Genomic DNA, 23,468 nt, shown 5'->3' on the forward strand with positions numbered 1-23,468 from the left:
AGAGCCGTTTTCAAAAAGCTGTGAATCTCTCTCTGTGATTCAGTTTTGCTGGTTAAGCTTCTTCTCGGTGCAGCCAATATGCAGGTAACTAGATATCAACCCTAACTCTCATCTCAATTCGATATTCTCGTCCAGTTAACGGCTAATTAGAAAGAAGGGACAAGAAAATCAACATCCTCAAGCTCTTTCCTTTTGGGGATCCCAAAATCATAAACCCTAATTTTTCTTCATCCACTTCAAATTAATGAGCATAGCTAACTTTTTTTCTTTGATTGGGTTCAGGCCAGTGATAGGTTCAACATCAATTCCCAGCTTGAGCATCTTCAAGCTAAATACGTCGGAACCGGGCATGCCGACTTGAACAGATAGTGAGTGGAATCTTCTCTCTTGCTTTGTGTTTATAGTTTCTTCTTATATGATTATTTTGGAATTCTTAGATTCTTTTGCCTTTGAAATATGCAGTGAGTGGGCCGTGAATATTCAGCGTGATAGCTACGCATCCTACGTTGGCCACTATCCCATTCTTGCATACTTTGCTCTTGCCGAGAATGAGTCAATTGGAAGAGAACGCTACAACTTTATGCAGGTTCTCTCTACTGTCTTGCTTTTATGCTTTTGTGACTAGTAATTGATTGTATTAGGCTTAGGTTTAGCTACCGTAATCTGGATATGTTTTCTTGCTTTGTTGCAAGTGCTTTTGGATTTTCTTACTTGTTCGTAGTGTTAATGTCCATGTGTGCTTTTCCTCTGCGTGTCTGTGTGTTCGCGTGAGTGTGATGTTGTAATTGTAGTGTACATTCAAATATTTGCTTACCCAGTGCAGTTTTTGATTCAAGGGTTGTCTTTCGTGAATTCATGCCGGAAGTGATCCTAACATTATAATGATGGATTTAATATTATGTGGTATGTGTGAGATCATGGTCGGACTCTTGAGGGAAGAGAAGAGTAGTATTAGCATCTTTGTAGTGAACTTTGTGCCACCTGGTTTGGCTAAAGCTTGCTTTCTTTCCTTCTTTCTTTTGGGTTACATGGGGGCAAGCCAGGAAACAAAAATCAAAACAATCATCCTTGGCTGAGCCTTGCCAGCCTTGTCGTCTAATACAACTAAAGCTTCCTTTTGTGTTTGAGCAGTTTTAGTTGAAGTAATCCCTGTCTGCTTAGTTTTCTCTTTGATGGTAGGTGCAGCTTTTGTAACCAACCAGTAACCAACCATAGGAAGCATAGTCTTTTTGATTTAATATCTAGTGGCTAAATAGTTTTATGGACAGCTAGTAAGCTGCATGGATTGAGATTTTACCAGTCTTGTTTATAGGTGCTTGATCAAAAAGAGGATGATCTTGAATTTAATAGTACTGAGACAAGAACGGGTAAAGTTGGATAATGAACTTCTGAGAAGTTCCAGATAGTTTATTTTAGTAAATCATGAAGAGGAAGTTCATTGGATGCTTTTGTTATTGTACTGTACTGGTCACAAGTAGTTGGGATATGGTTTTCCTTAGCAGTCCGCAGTTTTTCCACTCTAAGTCTGCCTGGCCTCTAGTCTTGGAATGTGATGTTGTCATCAGTGGCTTCCCTCAAGGTCTATGTAATTTAAGGCTGTGAAGTTTCCAAAATCCTGGGAGAAATGAGTCTTCTTGTTGCATATTGTTAAAATAGACGCAATTCAACAATGCATGATCCAAACTACTTGGCCGACTATGTCAATGCCTCTATTGAATCCTGTTGACCAGCGTGTGTGGGACAGGGCCCATATGTCTCTTCAATTTTCAAGTAAAGAAGTATATTATCTCAGTGTGTAGATTTTAAATATATGCTACACTTCTCATAAAATTTGTGTCGACCATCTAGAAAATTAAATTATGGCAAAAATTGGTTTCAGATATGCCTTCTAAAGCTCATGGGATATATTCATGAGTTTATGAAGGGGACATTGTGGGTATAATGTTGAATTGTAAGTTTATGTCACTAGACTTCAAATTCTAGGGGTTGATTATTTTGTCTCAGATCTATTTGTTTTATTTGTGCGCACACATGTCTGTGCAGATCCATTCATTTGTACTTTTGTTTAACGTTGTTAACATCACTTGGTCCAGTTTACCCACGCCCAGAGTCTTGCTTGTTGCGCAAACTGTTCACTTTTTTTTCTCCCTCTATTTGTATGTTTATGGTCTGATGTGTTATATGTAATACACATGGTGATCTTATTATGTGGGCTGTAGAGAGATTGTATAATGTGTCAGTCATAATTTTCAAGCCGATACTTGTCTTATTGATGTATGAATTGATTTTATTCTCTCTATTGTGCAGAAAATGCTTTTGCCTTGTGGTCCTCCCCCAGAGAGGGAAGATGATTGACCACTGTCATAAGGACTCTGTTAATGATGACCATGAACTCTGGTTATATGCACTGGATTTGCCATTTGTACGTTTAGCTTTCGTAAGGACTCTGTTTTGACCATGAACTGGTTATTGCACTATTTGCCCACATTTTACGTTTAGAGTTTGGGTCTATGCGGAAGCGATGCTTCATTGTAAAACTAATTTCTAGGAAATGCTACATTTTGCTGTGGAATGTATACAATATATATATTGTCTGGGCTTTCTTTTCCATTTATAGTCTGATTACATGCTTAGAGCTTCTCGAGGGAACTGATAAGTATTTTAAGGTAAAATATTTTCCAACTTGCCATAAGCCCATCTCTCTCTCAACTTGCATGTTTGTCATGTTGAGCTAATGACATCATGATCATTAGGTGTAACTGGTTATAGAAGAAATGTTAGGTGTAACCAGTTATAAGTACAACGGTGATAGGGAAAGATTTCTCCTCTGTCATGGCACCATGATTTAAAAAACAAGAGAAAAAGGAAATTAGACCAGATCTGCCTAACCTAACCATCCTTGTCTATTATGACATCAATTTTGTTTATGCCGTTCGTTTCCGTGAAAAAATATGTTGGCTTGCTGGTGAGGTACACGAGTGGCCCAAAAATCCAATGAAAAAAGAAACCTTTTATAAGAAAGAAAAAGGGATAAAAAAGGATAAAACAGCATAAACAATTACAATTAGCTTTGAACGGTGCACCCGAAGCTGCTATTATGAGAAGAAGAAAGCCCAAGTAACAAAACGCCTAAAAAACAAGAGGGTTCTAGGCATTGGGTTGATCTGGGAGGTGTTTCAAGTCCATTTCAACCTGGTGGATCGTCCATTGCATATTTTCCAATTCCTGCAATGGAAATGTTGACATTAGAGTATAGCACAGGAACGAACCAAGTAATGGACAACTGTAAGCATAGCTATTACCTTTACTATATCATGGTACTGCCTTGCAATTTTATCAAAGTGAGGATCAACATCCTGGTACTCACGAAGGCGGGTAATCTGGTAGAAGAAGATGAAACACGGTTCATAAAAAGCCAGCAGGAGAGAGATGCAGTTAAAACTAACAAAACAATGGTAAGGTTAAATGGCTAATTAAGTTGGATACACATTGTCAGAGAACGTTTGCTCAGCATATCTTAACTCATAGCTTGGTTGGTAACTACATTCCCTTAGAAAACCCAATATCTACCAGAATTCAGTTTGGAGCAACTCACAGCTTGATAGTTGGTAGATTAGGATTTAAAACAGCGACTTACCGGAGGCCAAGGAAAATAGACAAACAACTATTGAAAAATTAACTAGCCAAGAATGCCCCAAAAGAATGCATTACTACTTGAAGTAGCCTTCAGCACTTGCAAGCCTCATTTTAAGTGGCACTATATAGGGGCACATTAAAATGACAACTCATGATCAGGAACCATGTAGGAAAGAAACATATGAGAATTAGAATAACATACCGCTTTATCATATGTAGCATCAGCTTCTTTTGTAGCATCAAGAAGATACTTCCTAGACATGAGCCAAAATTATCAAAACAATCTTGAATTAGTATGTTGCAAATACTTTCAAAAGAGTAATCAATAAGTACCGTATTTTATATAGGGCCGGTACTGAATCCTTTGTATATGTTTGACCAAGGACAGAATACTTCAGTTTCCTGAAATTAAATGGGGCATATTATACTCATTACAGAATCAATTAATTAGATCATACTAGAATAAGTGAAAACCATGAACACGCTCAGTAACTGAACCTTTTCTGTTTGCATAAGAATCCAGGCAACAAACCTCAATTTTGCACTCATTGTCTCACACCTTTTGCACAGCCATATCTTTTGCTGTTCATCCTATAAATATTGTTTACAATAAGTTTCAACTGTAAAGAAAACAGAATCCTATAATTAAACAAAATGTAAGGCATATCCCCAAATGTTAGAAGCTTACATATTTATGTTGATGTTGCAACTTCAAATCTTTGACCAGCTTCATAAGAACCCCCACTATCTGCTCTAAGACCTAGTTTGTGAAAAAAGACTTTATGTCACATACCCTCACAAGAAAAATGAAGCCACTAAGAATTTCAGGAAAATAAAACATAGATTGTATATTTTCATACATTATAATACTCAGAAAATTTTCTATCTGCAGAATATAGATCTTCCTGAAGAGCTGCTTCCTCCCTTTCCATTTCCTCGATTATCAACTTTATCCTGATAAAATCGCAAGAAAAGTCCAACATATTATAGAACACACCATCACAGACACATTTAGAACACAGTTTCTAGAAATTTAAAAATTCACCAAAAGCATTGGTTTATGGCTGCATTGCACTTGAGAGAAGTACAGAAAATAGTTGAAAACTGTAGTCACTTGTATATATAAGCAGCGTTAGAATTAGTAGTGTGAAAATGAGGCAGCCAATGATCTGGAGAATTGACATATAATCATTTTCGTAGAAAGAGGAAATGAAATTCGTTAAGCCATTGAGTAGTTAAACATGTTTTAAAGTACTTTTTCTATTACAACTACTCATGTCAGCTGCTAGCTCAAGTAACAGACTATATTACATGTCAAATAAAATTTACAAACATCAGTAGAAAGAATCTTGCTCCGTGTAAAAGGGAATTGTCTTAAGATAAACGTTGCATTAAGAGAGTAACCGAAACCTTTCTGGAAGCGGAGCACTTGAAATTTGATGCCCGGGTGATGAATCTGCAGCAAGAAAACAATGGTGTTAATTTACGCCTATTACCACTATACATAAACATATTGCCTATTGGTTATATCATTGGTATTAATTATGCCCAGGAAAGTATAAAGAATATAGATACTGTGTATTAAATTTCTAGGATACTAGTAAACTTGATCCTCATGATCCTCTCCAGGAAAGAGAAAATCATAAGAGCAATGATTGCATTGGAGCAGTGAATCTGGGGTATCCTTTCCCAGAATGAATAAGACAAAAAATAGAAATGATGCGGATCAACAGTTTGGCCTGCAGATGACAGTTGACTTTTCATACAGAAATTGATTAAGTGGAGGCCCTGAGAAGTACATCAACAAGTCAACATGTTCATCACAAGATTGTAATGGCTATGGAATCTGGATTGCGTTCATATATGGGTGGGAAGAGAGAGTAAAAAACAAGAGAGAGAGAGAGAGAGAGAGAGAGAGAGAGAGAGAGAGACCTATGTCCTCCATTACAAAGGCATCAGATAACACATCACATTTAGCTTTCAAGCGAGCCTCAATCTCATGGGAAAGACACAACTGGTATTCTGTCATATCCTGCAGTTTAAGCATCACAGATGTATCTCAAAAATTCCATTAATAAGGGACAGCTTCACCAAGGCTATATCTTCATATTAAAGGACTATATACAGAAAAATAACAGATTCTCTAAGAAAAGATGTTTAGAGCAGAAAAAAAAACGTAAACTATAAATAAATATGTAAAAGAAAAGGACAACTGTTTGAATGCCAGAACCATATGGACATTGTACCATGGAGAAGGGGGTTTGCTGGAGCTGTGTTTGCCATAGATAACCAGGTGTAATCCCAAGAAAGCGATTGGGTACACCACCAATTGCAGGTTCCACAACATCAGCAGCACTAAGAGACATATTGTTGTTTGCTGCGCTAGTGCTATTTGCAGTAGTACAATTTGTCGAGTTGGAACTTGAGCTGACTGTAAAACTGGTGCAAGTGCTGTCAAGGGAACTCCGTGACATCATACTGCATTTTTCAATTTCGTCCTCATGAATTTCACCATCCTTGGAGATAAGAGGAAGCCTCAACCTTTGAGCTGCTTCCGCAATAGTCATACGATGCTCTAATGTTTCATACAGCTGATATATACATGAAAAATTAGGTTCTCATCAGTAGACTACTTACATGGCTCATCTGCATAACAGGATACTAAGGGCACATTACATTTGAGCATCCAGTGAAGATTGAATTAGCATGTCGTCTTTTGAAGATAACCTAAATTCTAATACACAAGTCTATCATTGTAACTATATAAAGTTAAGGTAATGATTATATTAAAAATAATAATGAACATTCTTCCATGGAAAGCAAATTTTTGCAGTGGTTTGTCAGTCACAATTCAGACGGAGTTTGTTTTTCTTTTCACTTCATTTCTTCTTCAAAATGGAACAAATAGAAGGAAATAATTCAATTCCCATGTAAGGAAGGAAAATACACCCTTTGATTCTAAACACTACACATTGCAGTTTGGAGTGTCTCTCATACTTCATGCATAATCATGACCTGACAACAGATGATGTGAAGCCAATTTGAAAAGCAATAAATTCAAAAAGAAAAAAATGGGTAGACTCTAGAGGTTAGAATTGTTCCAAACTTGCAATAATAAAGAAAGCAAATTCAAAGTGTGACAAAAAGTGAAACCTGAGGAGAGTTGTTCAAGCCTTGTTCATACTCCTCCACCATTGCAATTGCCTCACTGTAAATTGCCTACATCAGAATTCTCACACAAATTTAAAATCCTTGTCAAATAGGAACTCCATGAATGTAGGAGAATGAATTACCATGGCTTCCAAGTAACGCAGTCTTTCGTTGGACATTTCCTCCCTGGCCTGCAAATTTGTCAATAATTCTAAGAAATAGGAATTGTAGCCAGCCACATGTTCTAGGAAACCAAACAAAGCAGGGAAATGTGGAGAGAGAAATATATATATATACAAGTTGGAGGTCGAAGTAAGCGGATTTGGAGACGATGGAAGCATCGGGAGCCAGGCAGTGGCGCTCCAGCTGATCGATGAGATGGGTCACATCGGGTGGCAGGTTTTGTTGTCCTGGTAGTTGCAGCCCCTTCACCATTTCTCTCGATCACCAACCCAGAACGTTGTCGTCTTCGTTCGTCCGTTCCTTCTATATCTTCTTCTTCTTCCTTCCTAAGCCTAAGCATTAGGCTTGCGCACTCGCAGGAGGAATTCAAATCAGTTACCAGCTTGATTTACTAAAATGCCCTCATCTTCGCGGATAGGAAGAAACATTCTCATCCAGTCCTAGTCACATAATAGGGGTCGGTATTGGATTGCTATTGGGCCAAACCAGTTCCTTACCAAATTGAGATTTGAAAAACAAATAGTTTTCTGGAACAATTAACAATTTTGAAGGCCCAAATCAGTAGGCTCAAAACTGAATTTCCAACTAACTTATACTATTTGGGGTGAAGTTTGCTCGGGATGCTGGATTTTCTTCTATACTGTAATTGAGTCTGATTCACAAGAGGTGGTAAATGACTTAAAGAATGGTGAGGAAGAGTCTTGGACATCAAATGGGCATTCATTGATGATATTAAGCGGAGTCTGCAACGTCAAAAATGTTACTGTTTCTTTCAATTCAAGAGAGTGCAATCAAGTAGCTCACCTTCTAGCAAGGCATGCAAGATCTAGCAATATATTGCTAGTGCTTACTTGCTGCTCTGTCATTTGGCTAACCTCTAAAGTGTGAGAGAATGAACAAACATTGAAAAAATGCAATTGACAAATCAATATATTAATTGAAAGTTAGTACCTTAGTCTTACCCAACTCAATTTTCTCCAAACGTCATAGAACTCGAGCGCATCTTTTGTGGGTTCCTTGTAAAAGAAATATTCATCCACTTTTAACCAATCACTTGTACAAATTAGGGCCTCCATCATTTTTGGAGTCAAAGAAACATGCAAAGGATTCAACCATCCAAAATGAATGCAGATTCTAACAATTTAAGTTGAGGATTTTTAGGATTTTAAACATCCCACCACAGCTACTTATCCACTTCGTTTCTTATCTCAACCACATCATTCTCTTGTCTCAACTTCATAAACTCAGCGAGTCTTTTGACCTCAGTATCTTCGTCATCATTTATTATAAGTTTATATCCCTCATCCTCTCCAAAATAGAATCAATGTAAGCTTGGGAAGCCTAGGGATCAGCTAGTCCTCATATATGCGTTAAAAGGTTGTTACATTTTTTGACCAAATGCTATATTTGCATTAATTTTCACTCTACCATTGGAGTAACTTCCGGCAACTCTGGGTGTAAATATCCTTTACATTTCCCTTTACACCCCTGCAGTGGAGGAGATGCTCTCATACTTAACAATTTGAAAGGAATTTAAAATAAATAAATAACTAATATACTGTACCAAGTACACTAATTTCATTGGCTACCTGAATTCTAAATTTGTAGGGGAAATGAAGGTTGGTTGAGTTGGTAAAGATCGTTTTCTTCGCTATCAAGGCCTACGTTAAGTCACGCTGTCGCCAATCCCTCTTGATGGGTAATCTGTAAAAACAAAAAAAGGAGTTAAGACCCCTTTTGTAAGTCCTCAAAGAAGCCTTAGTATGCCTGACCTAGGGATTGGGTAGCCTCCCCTCCTCCTCCCTAAACTTTTCCTTCATAATAATAATAATAATAATAATAATTTGTGAGGTATGCATCTTTATTTAAAACGAAGGTGGAGATTAAAAGTTAAAAACTACTTAATTGTTGTCATGTAAATTTAATATAATAAATCTCATTACACCACAAAACATAATAAGACATTGAAATATGACCCTAAATACAATGGCTATGAAATTGAACACATAAACATTGCAACATATTTGTGCTCTCTGGCATCTACAACAAACAGTTATGCATTTTGAGTTACATCCAAAAGAAAATTCAAATGAAGAATCGTAAATACATCCATAAATCTGTAAGAGTTGAGTAAACAAAACAAAACCCAATAAGAAATATTAACCAGAGACTTCTGTCTAACGAGTAACAAAGAAAGTTTGATGTCTCCTCCTATTGAGTATATACTCTAATACTGGTATTAAAAACCTTGTTCAGCATATTGCAGCTTCAAAAGAATAATAACTAAGACCAAAAAAGAGATTACAAATTACTTCTTTCTATTTTTCTCATTCTATTTAGGTGAAACAAGGCTCTCTAAGTAGGTTTCAACACTACCAACTTTGTCGATTCCACGAACGCATAGATTTCGAAAGCTATGATTGTTAAAATTGTACTTATCATTTACCTCTTTTATTAGTGGAATTTTCTTTGTGACAAATGATAGTTTAAGTACAATGATGTTTTTACAAGAAGTCAATACACTCACAACAAAGTTACATCATAGTAATTGAGCAAGTCATAACTATGTATCAACCTCATCAAAAATATATATTGTCATCGATCTGTATAAGTCGACTGAAATCTCCTCCAACTAAGTAGTAAAGAGAACTACAACTAGATAAAAGGCTAATTGATTATTCAGAGGAACGTAAAGTCGCAAAATCCACCATCAAGTATATATTAATAAAGGTGACTACCAGAATCACTAATAACACAAAACAAACACACAAAAGGAGGAAAAGAAAGGAGGTAGCGTTCCTACCCTAACGTTTTTCTTCTCTCCTTCGTGTGTTGGATTATTTATCCTCTATGCAGTGAAAATAACACAACTAAACGGCACAGTCTCTAATTAAGCAAGAGAAATTGATGCCACTATGTAAAACATTTGTATATGCTCCAGTAGCTCTTTGGCATGTCTTGAGCCCTTTGTTCCACTCTTGAAAACAACTCATTGCCAAGGTGCTCACCTATGTGTGCATCAATGAGCACTCCGGTCGCACTCCTACAAGTATTGGCAAGGGCTCGACCGACTTCAGCTGCATCATCTGGTTGGTTTACTACAATGGGGCTTCCTCCTTTGAAAATCTCAAGCTTGTTTATGGTGAATGAGCCATCAGCTTCCACTACTTCCCTGAAATCTTGCAAGCTTGAAGCATACACAGGAATGTTGAAACTGTCACGTTTCTCACTATTGATAAGACCCTGCAAAAAAAATTGATAATTAATATATACATCACAAGTTTATGTCAAAAGTAGTAGTATAAATTATACAAAAACATAATCTAAAGCTAAATATTTATTTGATTAAATTTATCATCATGTGGCCAATTGGGGTCTAGTTCAATGGAAAAATGCATTTATTTGCTTACCAGAGGTTTTAGGTTCAAATCCTCATATAGCATCATAGTTGTGTGTGTGTGTAAAACATTATCGATACATTATCGATTGTACTATATATATATATATATATATATAAAATAAATGTGGTACATGAAACATTACTTATATAAGGTTGTAGCTTGGACTGCATAGTAATATTATTTATGGGAGAATTTCACTCACGTCCCCTAAGTCTAGGCATAATTAGAACAGACCCCACAGGTTTGAGGAAGGGGTTTGTGTTTTAATTTCGTTTTTTCAGTCAATTAAATTATTAAAGGTAACTAGAGGGGTAGAATTGACCTTTCATCCGTCAAACGTAATTTCCCGTTAAAATCAACTAACAGAAGGGGTGCCACTGCAATAAATCAAACCTGTGGGATCTGACGCTAATTATGCCTAACGTCAGAGGTAGAAGTGAAATTCTCCCATTATTTATTAGGGCCAGAGCACGATTTTCGCAGAAAAAATATGCAATTTACTCCACCGGCACCAACAATGAATATTCCCATTGTAATATATAACCAGTGTCAACGAGCTACTCAATTGATCCCATGGTCAAGATCATCCCAAGCACCCAGCAGCCAACAAGAGTTATTATTTTGCGACAATGTATATCATGATTACCTCTTGGACAAGATCATCCCAAGCACCCTGAATGTAGGTCCCTAAGAGAAGGCCTAGGCCACTTTGGTCAGTGGGGTCCGCTGAGGTCCTGCCCAAACAGACAAGAAACATAGAGCCACCTTTCTTGAGCTCCTTGGCTCTTGACCTGAGAAAGCTTGCCAAGTCTGTCTGGAACTGCTTCTTGTATGCATTGGCTGTGCTCTCATCTGCTCCATGAATAAACACCCTTCCATTGTTGTAGGCTGCTGATTTCATGTCTAGCACACTCTCTGGCACCTGGGTCCCACGCAACACATAAAAGAATTATCAACTAAATATACTAGAGGGAATCTTGAAACAAATTCTAATGGAACTTGCTCAAAAGAGAGACTCTACATAAATTTGCCGCCAGATTATAATTTGAGCTCAAGAACTAACGTTATGTTTAGTCCTCTTTACACAATAAACATGAAGTAACAAGAAGACCATGCATGCTCTCTTTTAAGTAAGTTCGGTGAATATCTCAGGAAATATTAAATAGTTTGGTTAATTTCAGTTTGGTACCCCTCTAGTTACTCTTAAGGCATTTTTCCGTAGAAAAATAAGCTGATGGGCTGCAGATAAGGAAAAATAAGTTTCAAGTGAAAAACCAAATTTACTATTGAAAAATTAACCCTAACTATTTCAACGGTATTGTTTGCACTACATTTGTCATCAACCACCTAGAATTTTGTGCGTATTATATTACATTATGAACAATAATTGCTTGGGAGAATGATAAAATATTCATTCACACAAGTCAAAATGTTAAAATGATCCAGTCCCTTCAAAATTGGACAAACCGGTCCAATGACAATGATATGAGGAGCTAGACCATTTTATCTTGGTGCCCTCCTATTCGTTGTTATATGGTAAAGCCCCTAATTGCTTTGTACTTTTATTTGGTCATCAGTAGTTCTTATCACTTATTCTTAAAAAAAAAAAAAAACAATAAAGTGATTAAGTGACTAATTATTAGCTAGTAAGTATCTATCACAACCACTAATGGATTAATTACCTGTGAGAGCCAATGCAAAGAAAACGCCGAGTGAAAAACGTCAATGGACCTTGAAGGAAAAAGCCGCCGGTAGAAGGAGCCGGGTACCCCTGCAGCGAAGTAGGAGCGGTGGCTGTCGGCTGCGACGGTCTCCTCCATGCTACCACCGTGGTTGGCCATAGGAGGTAGGAACTGGAAGAGGGTGTTGAAGTCATTGCTAGGGAGATCAGAGAAAAAGGCTGCGAACTCAGGCGGGTGATATCCCAAGGCCTCATAGCGCTTGGCCATGTGTTTGATGATCACGTCTATAATGTAGATGGTGTTGCTTCCACTTGAGCATCCAAGGTCCACAACCACAAAGGGGGCTTCTGGAGAGCTCAGTTGCACTCTGTCTAGGGTTTCTTTAAGCAGGGGAAGCATGGATCTTGCATGTTCGGCCTGAAAAATTAAAGACACAATTATTTGGGCACAGAAATGAGAAAACTTTGAAATTTTGAAGAAAAAAAAACAAATAATATAATGGAGTAATTACCTGGGATTTGGAATTGTTAGCATAGCTCAACTCTCCTTTGCCTCCCTTCATGCTTAGTATCTTCTCGAGCTTTATACTTGAAACTATAACATTGTCTCCCTTGGGAGCCATGAATATGATTAATTAATAAGATTAATACTGTGGTAAGGGTGTTGAGTGTGATATATAAGGGAACACTGAATTTTAGGAAAGTATTTTCATATAATTTCATTTATGATAATGGCATATCCTGTAAATGTTTTAAAAATTATGAACATACTAATTGCTTAATTGGTGAGACTGACTGCAATTGAAAAGAGACATGTGGACTGCATCTTGATGAAAATGAAAAGAAAGTGCCAGCATGTGGACTATTGCAGTAATCAACCATTACATCTTGATGAAAATAGAGATTTTCTACCTATCAAATCACCTAAAAAAAAAATCAATTATGAGGAGTCCCCTCTATAAAAAATTTATGACTCCGCATCAAACTCCCAGCTCCAAGAAAATGAGCTGGGACCACACTTCATCCAAGCTCCCAGCATCAAACCACTAAAATTTTCCACATCAGAGAGCGTCTTCTCCTCCAGAAAATGAAAACCCCAAACCTCGTAGAAAAAGACAGACATGGCAGGTACAGGAGGAAAGGGAAGAAACACCAGCAAAAGCCAGTGAGTAGACCCTAGAGCAACCTAGGGGAGATAAAAACCTTGCCAGAAAGTAAGGGGACCAAAAGTATCCTAAAATTTGTTTACACTCCCATTTCATGTCATAATTCAATTTTTATCCATTATAAGAGAGAGAGAGAGAGAGAGAGAGAGAGAGAGAGAGAGAGAGAGAGAGGAGGGTGGTTGGAGCGGCTTGGAGGGAAAGGAGGGAGTGGACCTGGTTGCCATGGGTGTTTTCATTTATCTTTTTGGTTTTTTAATAATAGAGAACGTAATTTCCGACGTAAGTCCCCCACAAAACATGATTTATCAGAAAATTTAATCAATGTGGTTAATTTGCACCGAAGTTCAACTTTATATGGTAAATTGCCAAATTTTTGTATTGGGTGGTAAATGTACACACCCCTAATTGAAAGTCAAAAATAATAATAATGCATTTGTTGAGTTTTAAAGTATAATTAGGATGAAGTTAGCTTCAGTCAACTCTCCGTCAAGAGTAACCACACTAGAGTGTTTGAAGGTATGTGTTGGATCTCACTTTAAGTGTCCAAGTGTAAGGGTAGGATTTCAGTCATCAATTCCTGCAAGAGAATAAGGAAATGTCACGGAAAAGTGGTGGTGGAGGAACCACCAACCACCCTCTGATACCTAAGTGGTAAGAAAAGTATTGTACTTAGAATGGAGGAAGTTCAAATTACCTTTTAAGTGGAGAAGTACGTCTGTTTTATAATTAAGGAGATGGTTTCTATTCTTATGTTGTTTCGACGAGGGATTGAAGATTTGTTAGTGAAGTGTAACCTTCTGGGTGGTTGGTCAATTGTGGGCTGACATATGTCTCTCCTTTTTGGGAAGCAAGAGTTGGTGCAATATTCATGGGATGATTGGTCCTCTTAGGAAAACTTGACTGACATACTAATAGAGGTATGAAAGTGGTAAGAATATCAAATTTTAGGCATCAAAATTGACATGAAAAAACTTCATGTAGGAAAGTTTGAATCTAGTGAAACTTGAGCGTAGTAAAGTGAAATTTACCCTTAAAAATAATAATAAATTGGATTGGTCTACTTTGGTTTGGTCCGATTTTCTGAGGTGTAAAACCGACATCGGAACTGGTTTGAACCTCTATGGTTTGGTTTTCGCCTTTTTTTGTCAACTCAGTTTTCAACGATTTTTTTCAATCCAGTGTGACTCGGTTTTCTGTTCTTGATGCCCACCCCTACTTAGTCCATTCGTAAAAAATTTCGTTAACTCATGAAGTAGCAATTACTAGACCCATAAATTATTGAAAAATAACAAAATCATTTTTTTTTAAATTATAGAACTTCGAGAAATTGTAAATAAAAAATACAAATAAAGGAAAAAGCAGTGCAAGTGTTTAAAATGATTAAAAAGTATATGAAAATAAAATAAAGTTATAAAAATATTAAAGAGTATCCAACCCTCCGGCCTACCCCATGTTCCCCCAGTTCCGTCGTTAGGCCCCCTTCCCTACCCACCCAACAGTACGCAGCCATGCCATCCCCTCTGTATGCGTCCATCACTACCTAACCCTTTAGCCCGCCGCCACACTTGTGTATTAACTTTACTTTTGTCCCTAAGGTTTCGAGCCATTTTTGTTTGCCATTAATTTCAGAAAATTTCTTTACACCAAGACATAGAGCTCGTCTCCACGAGCGCATAGAGGTACTCATGGAGGTAATAGATTTTTTCTGACTTTGTAGATGATTTTTCAAGAATGACATGGATAAGGCAAAAATCAGAGATCTCTTTATTTTTAAGAAGTTTAAGGTCGTGGTGGAGAATCAAAGAGGTTTGAAAATTAAAACTCTAAGAAGTGATAGAGATGGTGAGTACACTTCAAATGAGTTCGGAAAGTTTTGTGAGGATACAAGACTTGAGGGACAACTCACTACATCTTATACTCCACAACAAAATGGAGTAGCTGAGAAGAAGCACATGACTATTGTTGAAATGGCAAAGTCCATGTTACTTGAGAAGGGCCCTATGTGTTTTGGGGAGAAGTTTATACTGATGTGTATTTGACACCATTTGAAGCATACAGTGGCAAAAAATCTGTGAGTTATTTGAGGGTGTTTGGATCAATATGCTATGCCCATGTTCACAAAAACCTTAGGCACAAACTTGAAGAAAAGAGTAAGAAGTGTATCTTTGTCGGGTACAACAGTCATACAAAGGGTTATAGACTCTACGACTTGAAGAAAGAGAGAGTTATAATTCGAGGGATGTTATTGTAATGAAGAAACATCTTTGAATTGGAAGAAAAAATTTGTCTAATGCTTTATTTTTTTGAGTACAAGCGATAGTCTAAACTACAGGAGAAGAGGGGTTTCTCATACTCACACACTACTGTGACGTCATGGGGTTCGAACTTGAGACAACTGGTTTGCAAACGCCCTTTTCCACTGGGCTAGACTCCATTGGTATCTGTCCAAGGTTCTTCACTTCAATTTAATGATGGCATTGAAGTAGAAGAGAATGAAGAAGAAGTTAAACATGAAGTTCCCCACAATCTCCTCAAGTAGCAAGTCCAACACCTCAATCACCAGGTTTCAGTTCTAGTTCAACTCCAAGAAAGAAAATGAATCTCAATGGTGTGTTTGCTAGTTGTTATGTGTCATTGAACCAAAGAGTTTTGAAAAAGCTGTGAATGATGTAGCTTAGAAGAAAGCTATGGAGGAAGAAATTTCTGTGATTGAGAAGAAATCCATTTGGGAATTAGTGGATACCCCTGCAGCCCTCACTCCTATTCAGTGAAACCATCTAACTCTTCCACAACGCATGCCTCTTTAGTCTCAACCAACAACCTACACCCGAAAGAGATAAAGGAAAAAACAAAAACAGAAGTTGGTAATATTAAGAGAAGAAAGTCTACAAGTTTGACAAGGTTTTCCCAAGTCAAACTCACGCCCAGTTATTCAAGCTCAAACTAAGGTTCCCAATTGCAACCAATTATTCAAGCTAGAACAAATGACAATATTAGCCTTATGGATCAGATCTATTAGCCCAAGGCAGTCTGAGAGACTCATCAAGCCAAATCATGCCACAACATGAAAATTGAAAGAAAACATGACATTTGGAAGAAAATCAAAAAGAAAAATACGTATTAAAGACTAACCTGCGTTTTGGAAATGTCGGCATCTTCTTTGCCTCCATCCAAGTTCTCAACCTCCATGTTAGAAACAACCACATGCTGTCCATCTGAAGCCATATTTATCAGAAATATAATTCTATGGTTCTAGGGTGAAGCTAAATTGTTCAAAGCATATACAGTGAGAGGCAAAGTATTTGTATATGTACAATTATAGATCGAGAGCCAAAATGGGTAACCAACAAGAGAATTGTAGAATGAAAAGATGGTGCAAATTCATGGAACCTGTAGCCCTGTTCAGTGCCTGCAATCAATCACCCTTCTAAATATATTTATAAACTATGTAGGGGTGTATTAAATTAGGATTTAAAACGATTTTGCACAATCTAGAAAATATCGTGAAAATATACAAGATAAATATCTTCTTCTATCCTTTTTTTTTTTTTTTTTTTCAATTCAGGCTTTAATTTCTTCAGAAGATAATAATAATAATAATTCTTTGGTTTTGATGATGGGGAATGCTAGCAACTTTCTTTTCTTTCTAACCTCTTCCTTTGGACCTTCTCCCTTCTCCTTATGTCATGTGTCACTTTCCTTACACTTAAAATAATGTCATTAATGCATCACACAAACTAATTTTTGTTTTCCAAATTTACCCTTACTAAATGTATTGGTTTTGGAAAACAAAAATTAGTTTGTGTGATGCATTAATGACATTATTTCAAGTGTAAAGAAAATAACACATGTCATAAGGAGAAGGGAGAAGGTCCAAGAGAGAATGTTAGAGAGAATGTTACTAGCATTTCCCTTTGAGGATTTAGATGTTGGGTTTTGATTTGTACCCAATTGGGGCGTAACTCGTTTGCTTCGCGGAATGAACTTTTTGGGAATGAAACTCACATGTATAATCTCAAAATATGAGAATGAAAGATTTTCATTCTCGTATTTGGTAACGTTGTGAAATAAGGACCAAGAAAGGTCACTTTCTCTCATTCCCATATTTAGTATGTGCAATTTTGGGAATGGAAAGCTATTGATTTTTCTAATAATACAGTTTATTTTTTAGTAAATTGAGCTTAGACCCATAAAATTCATTTTAAAGTCACCTACAACCCTTTCCTTTAGTTTTCTATGTAAAATACCCAATTTTTTCAAATAATACCCAATCACTAGGATCCAACTAAGCAAGTTACCTAATATAACTTAAAATCTGATTTATTGTATTTTTCGGATTCCAAAACTATCCCTATTTATAAGTTAATATGTTATGGGGAGTGTAACTAATGACACCCATTGAATTTGGAAATATCTCCAAATAGTTGTAATGGATGTATGAACTAATTTAGAAACTTATTTGAAATTAAATATTAAATTCCACATTACAGTATTAGTAATCTATTTTACGACTAGTAATCTATTTTTGAATTAATGGTGTTTTCCTTCTATGAATTACGACTAGTAATCTATTTAAAGTATTAATAATTTAAATTCAAAATTAAATTTAGGAATTAATGTTGTTTCTTTTTATGAATTATATGACCAGTATTCTTTTTTATTTTAATTTTATGAATAATAGTGTACATTCTAATTATGTTGAAAAATAATTTGATAATCTATTTATTGTTTTGTTTTTAAAACATTTTTTTTAATGAACCTATTTTTTCTCCAAATATTGTATTTTTTTTTCTTTATTACTTGATTTATAAAAAATAATTTGATCATCTTTTTATTGTTTGTTTTATGAAAACAATTTTTTTTAAAATGAGCCTATTTTTTCTCTCAAAATAATGTACCTATTTTTTCCCCTAAACAATTTAGCTGGTATAATGAACCTATTTTTTTTTTCTCTAAATAATGTACCCTTTTTTTTCTCTAATAATGTATACCTAGTAAAAAAATTTACCTAGTATAATGAACTTATTTTTTTTCTTCTAAGTAATGTACCTACTTTTAATTTTTTCTCTCAAAGTAATGTATATATATATATATATATATATATACACATGATATATAGTTGTTTGAACCTAAAACCTAAAACGTATTGTTGTTTGCTGCACTAGTGCTATTTGCAGTATTACAATTTGTCTAGCTTGAACTTGAGCTGACTGTAAAACTGGTGCAAATGCTATCAAGGGAACTCCGTGACCGTGACATTATATTGCATTTTTCAATTTCGTCCTCATGAATTTCACCATCCTTGGAGATAAGAGGAAGCCCTCAGCCTTTGAGCTGCTTCCGCAATAGTCATACGATGCTCTAATGTTTCATACAGCTGATATATACATGAAAAATTAGGTTCTCATCAGTGTTAGACTACTTACATGGCTCATCTGCATAACAGGATACTAAGGGCACATTACATTTGAGCATCCAGTGAAGATTGAATTATCATGTCGTCTTTTGAAGATAACCTAAATTCTAATACACAAGTCTGTCATTGTATATATATAGTTAAGGTAATGATTAGATTAAAAATAATAATGAACATTCTTCCATGGAAAGCAAATTTTTGCAGTGGTTCCATTTCATCTCATAGTAACTTAAATTTTGTTTATCAGTCACAATTCAGATGGAGTTTGTTTTTCTTTTCACTTCATTTCTTCTTCAAAATGGAAAAAATAGAAGGAAATTATTCAATTCCCATGCAAGGAAGGCAAATGCACCTTCGATTCTAAACACTACGCATTGCAGTTTGGAGTGTCTCTCATACTTAATGCAAAATCATGACCTGAAAACAGCTGATATGAAGCCAATTTGAAAAGCATTAAATTCAAAAAGAAAAAAATGGCCTACATCAGAATTCTATATTCCATTGCACTATATGCACTATTAAAAAATGCCCTACATCAGAATCCCATTGCAACAGAGAGTTGTTCAAGCCTTGTTCATACTCCTCCACCATTGCAATTGCCTCACTGTAAATTGCCTATATCAGAATTCCCTATTTAAAATCCTTGTCAAATAAGAACTACATGAATGTAGGAGAATGAATTACCATGGCTTCCAACTTCCAAGTCACGCATTCTTTCGTTGGACATTTCCTCCCTGGCCTGCAAAAGTTTCAATAATTCCAAGAAATCAAAGGAATTGTAGCCAGCCGCATTTTCTAGGAAACCAAACAAGGCATGGAAATGTGGGGAGAGAGAGATACAAGTTGGAGGTCGAAGTAAGCGGATTTGGAGACGAGGGAAGCATCGGGAGCCAGGCAGTGGCGCTCCAGCTGATCGATGAGATGGGTGACATCGGGTGGCAGGTTTTGTTGTCCTGGTAGTTGCAGCCCCTTCACCATTTCTCTCGATCACCAACCCAAAACGTTGTCGTCTTCGTTCGTTCGTTCCTTCTATATCTTCTTCTTCTTCCTTCCTAAGCCTAAGCATTGGGCATGCGCACTCGCAGGAGGAATTCAAATCAGTTACCCGCTTGATTTACTAAAATACCCTCATCTTCGCCGATAGAAAGAAACATTCTCCTCCAGGCCTAGGCACATAATAGAGATCAGTATTGGATTGCTATTGGGCCCAAACCAGTTCCTTACCAAATTCAGATTTTTAAAAACAAATAGTTTTCTGCAACAATCAGTAGGCTCAAAACTGAATTTCCAACTGACTCATACTATTACTATTCGGGGTGAAGTTTGCTTGGGATGCTGGCTTTTCTTCTATATTGGTTGGGTTTGATTCACAAGCAGTGGTAAATGACTTAAAGAAGGTTGAGGAAGAGTCTTGGCCATCAGATGGGCATTTCAGTGATGATATTAAGAGGAGTCTGCAACGATTTGATGATGTTACTGTTTCTTTCAGTCTGAGGGGGTAAGAGTTAAGTAAAAATGTCATGCATCTACAACAAAATGTCATGCATTTTGAGTTACATCCAAAAGAAAACTCAAATAAAGAATCATAAATACATCCACAAATTTGTAAGAGTTAAGTAAAAAATAAACAAAACAAAACCCAATAAGAAATATTAACCAAGAGACTTCTGTCTAACCAGTAACAAAGAAAGTTTGATGTCTCCTCCTATTGAGTATATACTCTAATACCGGCATTGGAAACCTTGTTCAGCATATTGCAGCTTCAAAAGAATAATAACTAAGACCCCAAAAAAAAAGTACACATTACTTCTTTTATTTTTCTCACTCTATTTGGGTGAAACAAGGCTCTCTAAGTAGGTTTCAACACTACTAACTTTGCCGATTCCACGAACGCATAGATTTCGAAAGCTGTGATTGTTAAAATTGTACATAACTAACTTTTCTCCAAACACCATCAAATCATGAGACTTTGTCCAGAAACCAGAATGTGACAAGTCCCAATATGGGATGGAGACCCTCATTTTAGTCCAAGACTTACCAACTCTATATTCCTTCATGACCCAAAACTCATTGTATGTTGTTTGATCATAATCATCCTCATGCGTTACACATAACCATTCCCTGAAGACCCCGAGCTTAATACGCCTAGTTTGAGAAGAGTTCAATTCACGCGGCAGTGGCATTTCTCGAACAAACTCCTGTTCTTCTGTTAAAATGAGGGAGACAATCAACAAAGATGAGTGATTATCATCATCTCCGATGACTCTTGTCCCCAACCAATGGAGGTTTCCATTCAGTAGGGTCCCTTTATTTCGACATGGATAGATGTGGTAGGGAAATAGGTACGGAATCTGTCGCCAAGAATTGGTTTCCAATGTATACACATCAAACTCAACCCCTTCATCCGTGTAGATGACGCCATTGACGACCTTGTGTTGATGAGTGGAAGAATCAAATCCAAACCCATATACATTACAAAAGTAGCGGTCATCAATTTGATATTGGGTTGACATTTCCGGTAGTTTCTTGGATTGCCTTGTTGCTGGGTTAACCAAATATAACTGCGGGTCATATAAAAACATGCATAATAACAAGCTGTTGCAGCAACCCAACATGGACACCGAAATACCTGATAACTCGCTATAAACATACTGGAGCTCCGTGGCTGTTGTTACTAATAAATTACTATCACCAACCTCGTCATCATCATCATCGAAATTGAAACTGTTACGATTGCGATTATCGTGATCATATGATGCATCTTCTTCGTTGTTATGATTGAGAAACTCACCATCGTAGTCAAGGTGCATAGAGTGGAGGCCATTACCTGCGGCATCAGTAAAGATGACTCTTCTTCTTCTTCGGAAGAGTAGATCATCTTTATCCTCCCCAATGCCTTTGTACAACTGCGATGCAACAAAACTGGTGTTGTCGGAGATTAGGGAACTCCATGGCTTTGAGACACACTTGAAGCGGCATAAGGACTTCACTGGTAGCCTTGATAGAATCTCCTCTATCATCGTTGATGGAAGCTGGCCATTAGTAGGGTTAGAGTTTCCGGCGATCGTTAGCCCCGGCGCTTCCATTTTCTTTCTTTCTTCTTCTTCTTCTTTCTAACTAGTAGATAGAGAAAAGAAAATTAATGATTCCGTACCTCTAGCTTCTTCTTCTCCTTCCTTTGTACGAAAGTACATGTGGGCTAATAACTTGTGTTTTATAATATTAAAGCTCCAGGAGAGATAACTTATATATTTATTAGGATAGTCATATTGTATTCGTGTTTGATTGTCTACTGAACAAGGAATCCACTAGCGTTAAGGACCCCATGGTGTGTACGGACGTAGTTAAGAAGGAGTCTGATTGAAACTCTTTTTTAATTTTTTGATTGAAATTTGAAACTCTTTCCTCTAACCCTAACCCTGCAGTCCACTCGCACAGACTTGGAGTTGAATTAATGGGTTTTTGTTGCGTTAGACTTGGACCTAACCCATTTACTACTCCAGTTTTGATAAATGCTGCTAAATTTTATTTTAGATATCCTACTTCTCTTCCAATACATCCCCTAATATAGAGATGTCAGGCAAATGAAATTACAAAAAACACCTAAATTCCTCAAAAATTATATTGTCCTCGCAAATATATACTTCATCGTCAATTATATAACCAATATTTTCTTCTTCTTCCTTTTTTGGTTTGTAGAATTGGATTATAGTACTTCCACTGCTACACAAAAACTGATAGATGACAAATGACGGATGAAAAAACGACATCAAGAAAACAGTAAAATTTAGAAGCCTACTTAGACATCTCTCAAATTATGTTTCCCCAATATTAAGGTGCCCTATTTAGACATGTAAAATTGGGGAGAGTGGAATTCACAAAGCTTAAGTTAATAAAAAGAGGAAGAGAAAAATAAATAAATAAATAAAAAAGAGTTTTTACTCTAAAAAGCAAACATATAGCAACATATATAAGTAAAAATATGAGAAAGGGACTGGCCCACCCTGGTCCTAAGGTGGCTCTGCCACTGGTCTTTTTAACATATATACACGTCATTTAAAAAATATTGTAAAATTGCCTGTTTTAAAACGGTTTTACTCTAGAACCGTTGTATATCTACATACCAAAAGCTGATAAATTGAAGGAACCATTGTAAAATGGCAAATTCCACAGCGATTTCAGGACAAAAGCATTGTAAAATAAAAATATATTATCATTCATAACGGTTTTAGATCTCAAATTGTATTAATAGAAGACCGTGTAGGTTGTAAAACTGCTAATTTCACAACGGTTTTAGGAAAAAGCATTGTGGATAATGTCATTAGACAACGGTTTATATATAAAAATGTTGTAGTTTGCATATAATTTGGTGTAAGTGATTCTCATTTCAATCTACATTCCTTTTTAAGCTGAAACATTCATAAGAATTTAATCAAGTTGGAGTTATCCTTGATTATAGGCTCAAAACATAAACTCACAATTTCATTTATCATAGCTCAGAAATGTATCAAATACTACAGTATGCCTATTCACTTGTCAATATACAAGCGGAAGAGATTGAAAGCAGAAATACAAGGAATATGTAACATCCCGGTCTTATTATTTTGAAAAAAAATGTATGTAATTAATTTCTGTTTATTTTTATTTATTTATCAAAGATAGGAAGATATATTAGATGCGAATAGAACAGTTTACATCATGGGCAAGGCAATTAAACAGCCATTCAGGACACACAATATCCCATTATGCCGCCACCAGATCGAGAAACATGAGTTGCCACTTTGTGAGCAGCTTGGTTACAAATCCTTGGAGCATACAAAAAGTCCACTTGGTCA

General features: G+C 36.4%; 3 protein-coding genes and 1 pseudogene across 8 annotated transcripts; 1 reads left to right on the forward strand and 3 right to left on the reverse strand.

The window, feature by feature from the left end:
* On the forward strand, nucleotides 1–2,685 carry LOC103326454 (uncharacterized protein At4g14342). The gene is made up of 5 exons (XM_089049449.1): nucleotides 1–84; nucleotides 283–368; nucleotides 463–586; nucleotides 2,308–2,437; nucleotides 2,499–2,685. Exons 1-4 carry the CDS (start codon nucleotides 79–81, stop codon nucleotides 2,353–2,355), a joined length of 264 nt encoding a protein of 87 aa, XP_088905575.1. The 5' UTR covers nucleotides 1–78; the 3' UTR covers nucleotides 2,356–2,437; nucleotides 2,499–2,685.
* A 196-nt stretch (nucleotides 2,686–2,881) lies between these two features.
* Nucleotides 2,882–19,749, reverse strand: LOC103326452 (AUGMIN subunit 4-like). 5 transcript variants are annotated; one of them, XR_016125681.1, is made up of 13 exons: nucleotides 7,084–7,357; nucleotides 6,930–6,977; nucleotides 6,790–6,855; nucleotides 5,883–6,227; nucleotides 5,569–5,668; nucleotides 5,047–5,092; nucleotides 4,497–4,590; nucleotides 4,325–4,396; nucleotides 4,135–4,227; nucleotides 3,970–4,038; nucleotides 3,839–3,890; nucleotides 3,303–3,380; nucleotides 2,882–3,225 (listed from the first exon to the last, which is right to left on the reverse strand). XR_016125681.1 is itself a non-coding variant. In XM_089049446.1 (13 exons), exons 1-13 carry the CDS (start codon nucleotides 19,609–19,611, stop codon nucleotides 3,148–3,150), a joined length of 1,245 nt encoding a protein of 414 aa, XP_088905572.1. In that variant the 5' UTR covers nucleotides 19,612–19,749; the 3' UTR covers nucleotides 2,882–3,147. The 5 variants fall into 5 exon arrangements, 4 of the variants coding, with proteins under 4 accessions (XP_088905572.1, XP_088905573.1, XP_008226895.2 ...); XM_089049446.1 differs by lacking the exon at nucleotides 7,084–7,357 and adding an exon at nucleotides 19,474–19,749 and having other exon boundaries at nucleotides 4,169–4,227; XM_089049447.1 differs by lacking the exon at nucleotides 7,084–7,357 and adding an exon at nucleotides 19,474–19,667 and having other exon boundaries at nucleotides 4,169–4,227; nucleotides 6,790–6,844.
* On the reverse strand, nucleotides 9,680–12,755 carry LOC103326506 (indole-3-acetate O-methyltransferase 1-like; annotated as a pseudogene). Its single transcript, XR_016125271.1, has 4 exons — nucleotides 12,564–12,755; nucleotides 12,053–12,469; nucleotides 11,017–11,292; nucleotides 9,680–10,212 (listed from the first exon to the last, which is right to left on the reverse strand). The product of XR_016125271.1 is annotated as an indole-3-acetate O-methyltransferase 1-like (transcript).
* Nucleotides 19,750–20,307: 558 nt separating the features above from the next.
* Nucleotides 20,308–21,765, reverse strand: LOC103326505 (F-box/kelch-repeat protein At3g06240-like). The gene has a single exon (XM_008228738.2). It carries the CDS (start codon nucleotides 21,717–21,719, stop codon nucleotides 20,460–20,462), a length of 1,260 nt encoding a protein of 419 aa, XP_008226960.2. The 5' UTR covers nucleotides 21,720–21,765; the 3' UTR covers nucleotides 20,308–20,459.
* Between the last annotated feature and the right edge of the window lie 1,703 nt (nucleotides 21,766–23,468).

This window comes from Prunus mume, linkage group LG3, assembly GCF_029339155.1.
Source record: "Prunus mume cultivar Tortuosa linkage group LG3, ASM2933915v1, whole genome shotgun sequence".
In the NCBI taxonomy this organism is placed as follows: domain Eukaryota; kingdom Viridiplantae; phylum Streptophyta; class Magnoliopsida; order Rosales; family Rosaceae; genus Prunus; species Prunus mume.